Genomic DNA, 10381 nt, shown 5'->3' on the forward strand with positions numbered 1-10381 from the left:
TTCGACAGATGATAAGCGTGATCCTTATTAGCTAGACTTGGCACACAACATATTGCTGCGGCAAGTTCAGGGTGCGATCATTACCACGTGAAATTAAAAAAAAAAAAAGAATTTTGACGACGAAATTCAGGGGTGCGATCATTACGCGAGCGTGATCATTATGCGAGTAAATACGGTATGTGAACCAAACCGCAATGTCTCAAGATTTGTAAGTAAAAGTAGGAGGACGCACGTGACTTACCCACCGTAACAATAGGACACTATTTTTGAAGGCGAGTTGTTAAGAAATGGTGGTCGGTGGCACCATTCAAGGGCAGCTATAGAAAACTTCTGTTGTACACTAAAGTTGACACTATGCACAAGAGCTTCTCTGAAGCACTAAACTTGCTGCAAAAATGCTGAAATTTGTCCACTGTAGTGGACAGCATGCAACAAAGGGTTAAAGAAATGCAGTGATCCATTTTTAGCTTTTTAAATGTTTAAGTGATAGTCACTCCCTTCTGTGGTACCCACAGTATTTTCTGCATTGTGCGCTATGACATCTGCATCTCCTGCTTGTTTGTTTATAATGCAGGTTAATCTTTCTGTACATGGTGCAGGTGAAGTAGTTCCACCACTAGAGAAAAACTCATCTACCACTTGTACAGCTAATTGAATATACATGTACCTGCAAATTTATTGCAATGTACATTCTGCAATACTAAAAAAAGTTTCAGATAGTTATTGAAGAACTGTCACCAGCTGCAGAACCCCTCGATTCTGCATTACATTTCTACCCTACTTGTAACCTTCCTATGATTTTAATGGAACTGCAAATATGTTTTTGATAGTTTATTTATGGTTACATACTGCAGTCGATGCCCATTACGATGGGCCATAATAATACAGTGAGAAAGCTCTGCTATATCCCATAGTCTGTTGTATTCAAAATTAGGACCATGGTATGTTCTGAAATGGTGGAACTTCACACATATCACCATGTAGTGTTTGATTTTGTCTCGTGCAGCAAGTTGAAGAAACTCTTTGCCTTTTAGTTTAATTTACTATAGCATTTAGCAGAAGCTGCCACCACTGCACTTCACATCATCCAGTGTGAAACATACAGTGCAAACAGTCTAGGTAGGACTGCGATGATTTTTGCATGAGGTGTAAATAAAATACTTGTCATGTACGTTCTTTATTTCGGGAAATCCTCGGCACACGCACACACTCGCAGTCTGCGTTCCCTACGTCACCTGGCGCCGGCCTGTACCCTCACATACTATATTGACTTTGAATAAAGAAATCAAATAATAATTAAAAAAAAGAAATCAAATGAAGAAAAAGAATGAAAACACTGCAAAAGTTCATCTGAAAACAAGTGTTGCACGTTTAAAGCTTACCTTTCTACTTCTTGCTGGTTCCAGGAAGAGAAAGACATCCTCCGCTGCTCCCAACTTCAGAAGCAGCTCATTCTTGCTGCTATCGACTGTGCTGACTGCAGCGACAACAAGCCAGGATACATTGTGTACAGCACGTGCTCAGTCATGGTCAGTGGTCTCAATATGCTTTTGTATTGCTCTGGTGCATAGTGACCTCATTTGGTGCTGTTTGTACTGTGAATGAGTTGTGTAATGGATAACTTTATAGAGTGGCACACACCCTCGAACAGCCGCTGGTAAGGTATTGTGGGAATCTTGAGGGAAGGTGCTGTATCATTTGCTTCGCTCTTCACTCGCCTTAGCACAACAGGTTACATAGCACAACAAAGATGAGTGCGGGCCAAGTGGCCACAAAGTGCCGCGCTGGAACTGCAGCTGTCTCCGTGCAGTCAGTGTGCCAAGTGCACTTGTGGTCCAGCACCCACTTTTTGCCTGCTGGGTGTATGCTCAAAGTTCTTGAGTCGTGACCTGCTTTTGCTAAATGCACAGCCATGACACACTGCTGAGAAGACAGTGGCACCCCATCAGAACATGAAACTTTATGTACACTACTATGATGTTGCATTTTGATTGTCTGTACGCACGGAGACATTCCTGCCGGAACCAGGCTTAAAGCGATTCGGTGCATAAACAATTTCTCTTGGGGCTCTTCACCGTGTATGTTATGTACTAGAATATGCCTCGTGCCGGTTAGAATACCGAAAATGTTATTTTTAATGAATATTTGTGAATGTCTCTTTCAAAGCGTTTTGACAAGTTGCTGGGGACCTCCGACGTACTGCACGTAAACATTGCACGTCGCTGGCGCTTATTTCCAAGCTTGTGCTGAAAAATACACCTTGGTGTATAGTGGCAACAGTTACAAGGTTCCTGCGAGTGTGTTTTTCATCTTTAATGCATGCAAGAGCACACTGTTACACTAAAACGCTGTGCAACCCCTACTGATTGCAGCAGCCGTATAACCATGTTTACAGGCCATTCGCACATTTAGCTCGCAGATAACTCCTCAGACATTTCTCACAGAACGGAGGTTACGTTGGCAAGTGTAGCCGAAGAGCCTGCAAACAAATGCATCATCTGCTGATACCACGCATTTTCGTGCATAGGGCTGGCATAAGCAGACAGCGCGAGACATTTAGTGCTCGTCAAAGTGTGAGCGGTGTGAGCTCGGACTGGCTTGTGTTGCCACATGCACCCACAGAGAGCAATCGGAGCAAGCTGTTTTTTCAGCACTTCATTGGCAAGCTGGCGATCGGGCTCATCGCAGCACCCCGCGACGGCGGCGGTATCTAGCTGCGAAGCGCATGGCTATATGGCCTGCAAAACCGAAACTGACCTTCAAAGTTCCCATAATGCCCTTGGTGCCAAAGGTGGTGCTGACTTTTCTAAAGTCTTCCATTGAACAATGAGCAGTTTGTGATTTAACGATGTAGATTTTCTTTTCTTTTTTTGTTTTGTTCCTATTACATAGCCTGAGGAGAACGAATGGGTTATTGACTATGCCCTGAAGAAGAGAAATGTCAAGTTGGTCCCAACTGGGCTTGATTTCGGTCGGGAAGGCCTCACCAGGTAAGCATGGTGCTAATAAAAGTTATTAGACACATGCTTTCTTTTCTGAATTGCATTTCGAATGAGCTCAGCTAGTCTGAACAATATTACAGATAACTGTTAGAGTTAGAGTTATTACAGATAGCTTCTTAGAGTCTAGACGCTGAAGGCATTTCCTATGAGTGTAGCATGTTCATAGATGGCAGCACCACGGTAGATCAGTAGAGTAGTTGAAACCTGCGATAACGAAATCCTGCAACAATAAAAAATGCGACAATGAAATATTATGCCCGCTGAACGCCTATAGGATTCAATGCATTTTGTACCTCTTAGACAAATAAATGTCGCTGTACTACAATCCCACATCAATGAAATTTGCCAGAAATTAACCCTGCATATTATCTACTCGCAAAAGGCTAGCAGGCTCCAAAATGTACTCAAATGCAATTGCTTTGAACTAAAATTGCGTAAAATACCACAACATTACACTTGTGTGGGCGCTGCCATTTTTGTTTACAAAAACAATCAAGCGCCGGAAGTGATCGTGTGCACTGAAATACGTCATGGCCGCCCTATTGTTTGTTGAGTGTCCGTTCGAAGCAGTGCGCATGTTGCTACCGACATGCTACGAAAGCAAAGGATGCGTATTTGTGCAAAGGGCCGTAATCTTGATCAATTGCCATCAGGTATACAAGATACAATTACTTTCGTGCTCGGCACCGGATGCATTGCTGCATATGGGCAACAGTGTGCGCTGGAGAAATGCTGCTGCATGCGTGGCGTGCTGTTGATCTGCGTCTGGTGCCGAGTTATGCAAAAGCTCGCAAAAATGATCAAATCTCTGAAAGCCATTGACCGAGCATACTGCTCCACAGCAGTGCTGCCACTGCTGATTGATGCATGCGGCGCACTTTGTACTACTATCAGCAATGCAATTCCATATCCTCGAGCAAGGTTTGCCAGCGTAGGTTAACGGAATTTTGACAGTAAGGTTTTGTTCTGCGACGCATTACCTGTCTGTGCTGTCTCATTTCGCAACAATGAAATTCTCGCGAAAGCAAATTTTTTCGTGTTCCTCAATGATTTTGTTATTTGCGAGGTTTGACTGTACTTCAGTATTTCAGTCGGCTGCAGTTGCTTTATGGTGTAGCTTGCCAGTGTGATGTTGCAGATGTATGTGACACGTATACCCACTCCAGAGTCCATAAAAGAAAACCTGTTAACTACATATATGCTGTTGCATTTCCAATGATGATGAGTTATAGATTATTCTGAGAGGGAACAGACACAGCAATAATGGAACAAGCAAAGCGGTGAAAGCTGTTCTTATAGGCAAAGCATTCCCAATATGCAGTTCATGCTTAAGTGACTGTAACTACCATTTTTCTTCAGTATGGTGCATTTCTGCTGCTTCATGATCTACTAAATCTTGTCACATTTCAAACCTTAAAGAAAAAAAATTTTCCCTGTCAAATTGCAAAGATAAAGAGGAGACAAAGCATGCGTTGAAATAGTTATGAGCACAAGTGCCTATTAATGCTCTGTGCACTCTGTCTTGACTATTTTTTTCTTCCTCATGTACCCTCTTTGAGCAAAAGTACACAGATGATAAAAAAAGTAAACATTCCATGACAAAGTCATTTTTTTTTTCTCTCCGCCTATGAACATACTAACTTGAAAGTGAGGACTGCAGACGTAACTTGGAACGGCTAACTTACTAGTGCAGTCATCAATTTCAGTTTGTGTGCATCTGAACTAGGAATAAATTCAGTTTCTTTCAGCAAGCCAGTGGTCCATATAATTTTGCTCACAGCTGTACATGAGCTACCCACAGTTTCGCTCTTCTGAAAGTGTACAGTCTGTTGTTTCATGCATTTGTGTCCTAGCAGCAGCAGTCCATGTCACAGTGTGTTTCATTCTTACCCCGCAGGTATCGTGAGCACAGGTTTCACCCAACATTGAACAAGACCCGTCGTTTCTACCCTCATTCGCACAACATGGAGGGCTTCTTTGTGGCCAAGCTGAAGAAGTTCTCCAACACCATACCACTGACTCGTATGTTGCACTCTGACCCTGAGCCTTAGCAACCTTGCAGTGCGACATATCACTACCACAGCATGAGCTTAATTAAAAGGGCTCCGTTTTGAGCATGCTTTCCTGCGCAGAGTTACTAGCTCAGCCGAGCACAATTCGAAGGCTTATTAAAAAGAAAAATGATTTCACCTGTATTAGTAAATTATCTTATGCAATACCAAAAATATCACTCTTACTGCAGGAAGGGGCTTAGTAAGGCAGAAAATGTGCGAAAAGGAAAGATAGGTGGCGATGCCAGATTGAAGTTCCCACAACAGCTCGCCATGACGTCATGGGTTTTGACAGCGTCTGCTAAGGCCTAGCTTACTGGTTATCAGTAAACATGTACTACTGCAATGTGTTCCAAAGGGGCTAAAGATTAAATAAGGCAGTTTTTAAGAACTTTTATTGAGCCAGCTCGGCCCAAATACGAAAAAATACTTCGAAATCCGTAACGTAACACTGATGTACCAGCGCCGTGGTTTAGGCACGAAATTAAATAAGATGGAACTATCACTTTCATTTTCTCTTCATATAATCAACCTTCTGTTGCAAAATTAGCAGTAATAGATTTTTGGAAAAAATAGTTTGTTCGTCTAAACTGATTTACTGTTTCTCTTTAGTGCCTATTTAAGTTGTAGAAGCAGCAGCTTCAATACTTTGCTCTTCGAAAATTTGTGGCCAAGTCCTCATGTAAAGTGCGGACGTAGCTCTTTGTATGACTGAGAAGCAGTGTGAAAAGGTATGGCACAGAAAGAACAGGAGAGGGGAAAGTAGTGGCAGTGAACTGGTGCACAATGTGTACAGCATGTATGCAGTTTCGAAGTAATATCCATAATCACATTATTTAGCAAGAATGTTTGCATCATAGGCCAGCATTTTTGTTAACAGTTTGCTCCCCACCAAGATTCACTGGCACCAGTTTTTATGACCATTCCTATATATTGTATACAATAGAGCATTGGGCTTTAGAGCATTGGGCGTTGATGCAGGATCAACGCTGCATCGACTTCTGTATAGGCGCCGATGAATGGGGGGGTTGCGTTGTAGTAAAGGTCTAATTAATGCCCTTGGCTGGGTTGAGATGTAACAAACTGCAATGAAATCCAGTTTTAACATACTTTCTCTTGCACTTGCACGTAAAGAATTGTGTCACTGCATTTTCGCTAACTTTTTTGTTACCATCAGTTACAGTGAACTACTTTTGTCAAGCAGCTGACATTATATCACAGTGCCCACTCCTAGCTTGCAAAAAGAGGAGTTGCAATGACTTGTCTAAAGGAAGCTCTAAATAAATCTTGCATCCACAAAGTAGAAAGCAGCTTTAACAACCAGGTTACAAAGCTGCACCTAGCCGGTTTCCCTTGTTAATTTAGTTTCTAACGTCTGTGATAAGCTTCTTCAAAAGACCAAACAGGTAAGGGAGGGAATTAACAAAGAAAAGCCAGGTGATAGGAAGAGAGTACAAGTCAATTGAAAGTAAAAGTCCAACATATTCGCACAGGGTGTCCCACAACCTCAAGAAGGTTGCACAAACGCACAATGTTAATCTTGTTTTTAGCGCACCTTGTAAATTGACCAAGATATGCCCTATGCTGACAAAAGCAAAACCAGAACCATGTTCTAAGAAAAATCCAGCGCAGTACACAGGATGCAATATAAATATCATATATGAGATACCCCGAAGTTGCAACCAGGTTTATATTGGGCAAACAGGGCAGTGTTACAATGAAAGGGCACGAGAGCACAATTGGGCCGTAAACAAACATGCGGGGGGTCATCTGGCGTAACACTGTAAACGTCACAAATGCCGTTCGTATCTTCGTGACACCAAGTTTCTGGCACATTTTGAAGATAGACTGGAAAAGGAGATATTAGAAGCGTTTTACGTTGCTAGGGCCGAGGGCACGTGCATTAGCTGCCCATCAGAGGCACTTGCCGAAAAAGAGATTGCATTTCCGATGTTATAGAGAGGACTTGATGTCGTGGTGGTACTATTCGTCTTTCCATATATATAAACCCTGCTTCTTCAAATAAAATTGAGTTGGAAGTTAGTGCTTGTCCGTCGTACATGTTCTTCTTTTAGTCAGCGTCTTTGTATATAGTGCTGTTTTTTTTTTTTTTTTTCAAGTATGTTACACCAGCTCGCCCAGCTATATACTGTTCTCGAACGCGTGCGCCTCGCACATTTTCTTGTTTACATGGGATCTAGCGACCAGAAAACTTATCATACGATCACAGCTTGGCGACGTATGGAATGTTGGTGCCGAAAAACCGTGTTTTCCGGGAACATATGAACCAGTAAAAAATGAGCGCCACCATATTGGGTAATTTTTTTGTGTTCTCGATTGTGAACGTTGGCGCCAGGAAAAACGTATGTAACGGGAACGTATCAACGAGGGTCTACTTATTTGATTAGAGAATTGATATTCAGTTTTATTCAATATTCGATTGTGGTTATTACAAACATTGGAGCCTTCCTGCTAGAGACAACGACCAATACGTATATTGGTCATTGGTCATAGTCTAAGAACTGCTTCGATTGTGATCCACTTGCAACCTATGGTGTCTTTTCACTTATTGTTCATCTGCAAGATATCCGTAGAACAGATTTCTAAGATCTAGGTTTTATTCAAGGATAAACAATCTGCAGAATTTAGTGATTCCTCCAGCTCTTAAACTCTTTCCGTACCATGGGGAAAATAGGTGTTTTTTGTAGGTTACGCCAGATTTCTTTTTTCTGAAGGAACTACTCCACTCAGTATTTTGCGTAATACATAAACAAAAAGCAGAACGAATGCACTTTTCATGCATAAAAGTTTTATTAGTGAGCTATATGTCACAAAAAAGATATAAATTGCCAGAATCAAGATTGTGGGATAAAATTGAACAGACATTCTAAAGACGTGCTTGTATCTACTAAGAAAAGAATATGTAACAGAAACTATGAGATATACAATATGTACTGCCATCTAATAGGCACTATATGCAGAAAAATCAAAAATTTTCATTGAAAATGTATTACACTACAACAATTTTATACCAACAAAAAAAATTATAGTTGTCCTCCTTCACGTCCTATGGCGCAGTATGTCCGTGAATGATGCGGAAGGTCTCGAAAGCGGCGTTTTAAACCATCGATAGGCGAGTGGCAATTTTTGGCTTCTACTTTGACAATCGCAAAAGCTTCGGAGTGCATTCAAAAATCGCCGCCTGGGGGGGGGGGGGGAAAGCGAACTGCTTAGAAAACAAAAGAATAGTACCCTTCTTTCATGTCCGATAGCACAGTGTCTCCGTGAGCAGCGCGGAAACTCTCAAAACCAGTGTTTCAAACCATCGTTAGCGGGCTAACGATTCCCAATGGGCGCGGTACGGAAAGAGTTAACTAATATTATTGCAACAGCAATTACTCTCCCTCCCCTAGAATAACCCAAAATTTGTGTACAACTCCTGCTACCCTGTGCAACTGCATCAATTGACACAGTGTAACTGAACAAAGTAAACACATTTTTGAGCTCTTCAAAACTGCTGTCACAGTAACATGCTTCTTTTACCCTACTTCTGGTAACGTGTGTTTTCAACTATTAAAAGCAAATATATTTGGTCATTTAGTTCACTAACATCATGCAGTAAGTTTGATTTGATTAAAAGATATCAGTATTTGTGACCCCTTGAATTTTTTTAACCATTCTTGTCTCCTTACACCTCTGCTGTGGAAAGCTGAGCAAACATACAGAATTTGTTGTGCTACGAATTCATGTTTGGTACGAGGTTGAAGATGCTGCATTAGCTTGTTCCGGCATCCTCCTCTTTTGATTGTCATCTGAATTGTGCGAACATGTACTGTGTTCACTAAAGGATGTGATCGAAGATGCTTTTTAAAATTATTTCTTCAGTCACTGTGCAAATTGTTATGTCCCATTAAAGGTAGCACATCAAGTGGTCAGAGTAGTTCTGCATGTGGTTACAAATAAGTTACGCAGAAGAGCCTGCATGAATGAAACTGCTGTTGCATGCAATTAATCTTGGCAACCAATAAGAAAATGACCCAAGATACTAAGCTAATGTTGAAATGACATTTTTGGTGGCATAAAACCTTTCACTATAAATTGGTGGTATTACATTGTTATGTTGTCAGAATTATATGTTGTGTTTCTATGAAAATTATTATTAATGTTGTGATTTCAACCTTACATGAGTTTGTGAACACCCTTTCTTTATTGCTTTTTAGCTATCACAGAAGAGAAGGAACATGACAAAGACAAGCAGTCTGCAAAAGCTGCTGCAAGTGATGCACCGGACTCGCAACCAGCCAAAAAGAAAGCTCGGCTGGAGAAAGACTTGAATCCAACTCCTGCCAAGCCGTCTTCCACCTCATCAGCAGTCCAGGTCAAAAAGGGCAAAAACAGGAAAAAGAATCTAAAACGAAAGAAAAAAAAGAAGCTGCAGCGGCAACAGGCTGGTGGAGAGAAAATGCAGAAGAAATCTGAAAACCCTGATCATGTTAGCAAGAAGCACGAGGCAGGAGCAAGTACAAAAACCCAGACACTGCCTGAGAAGGCCCAGGCAAAGAAGAGCTCTTTCCAGAAGAAAGACGGCTCAGGAAAGACAATCCGGAAACCAAAAAGAAAAAAGTTTCCTTCTGCAGACTAGAGGGTAGGAGCAGTGTAATAAAGTGTATTGGGCCTGTGGCCTAATTTTAAACTCTCGTGATACTGGTAGCATTGTTTCGTCTTTTTTTTTTTCTAATCCCTGTCATGCCTAGTGTGTTATAAGTTATATACAGTGTGCCACATTCTCTGCTTGATCAGCAGTGGATGAACAAGGGATGCCTCAGCATGGAGCTTTTAGCCTGGAGCCAACATTTGACAAGGGGATTGGTCTTTGTCAGGCCCTGATGAAGACAAGTCGTTTCATTGAAATGTCAACTCCATATGGAGAGGGGTATCAAAGTGTACAAAGAAAAGGGGAGAGGGGGGGTGCTCGTTGCATGCTTGATTTAGATGGAGCAAGTTGCTTGCGCTCGCTCCGCGTTTTCCTGCAAAAGATCAATATACCATGTGTTACGTGTTCATTTTAGTAAAATGTCAAGAAGGCGCCAGGTTCTAAGAGAATATATAATGTAATTTCGTATAAGTGAGGTGTCGCAACCGATAAAACTTTACAAATACTTCCTTGATCCATAAATTTATAACTAAAATATTTGAGGGAGCCAAATAACAGTGCGGGTGTAGGCCAGTTGGTTATTAATAATTTTGGGAAGTTACTGCAAGAAAACGCAGGACTTGAAAGGGACAACATGAAGCGGTAAATTCGTGTTGTCTTCGTGTTGTCCCTTT

At 41.5% G+C, this 10381-nt stretch overlaps 1 protein-coding gene across 1 annotated transcript in view; it reads left to right on the forward strand.

Annotated features, from left to right (window-relative positions):
• LOC126518629 (uncharacterized) overlaps window positions 1–9755 on the forward strand; it is a 39350-nt gene extending 29595 nt beyond the window's left edge. Inside the window, exons 15-18 of the mRNA XM_072287098.1 lie at window positions 1407–1529; window positions 2893–2990; window positions 4900–5024; window positions 9274–9755. Coding sequence (XP_072143199.1) covers window positions 1407–1529; window positions 2893–2990; window positions 4900–5024; window positions 9274–9695 — 768 coding nt within the window. The 3' untranslated portion in view covers window positions 9696–9755. The remainder of the gene's footprint in view (window positions 1–1406; window positions 1530–2892; window positions 2991–4899; window positions 5025–9273) is intronic.
• Window positions 9756–10381: the final 626 nt, after the last annotated feature.

This window comes from Dermacentor andersoni, chromosome 3, assembly GCF_023375885.2.
Source record: "Dermacentor andersoni chromosome 3, qqDerAnde1_hic_scaffold, whole genome shotgun sequence".
Lineage (NCBI taxonomy): Eukaryota > Metazoa > Arthropoda > Arachnida > Ixodida > Ixodidae > Dermacentor > Dermacentor andersoni.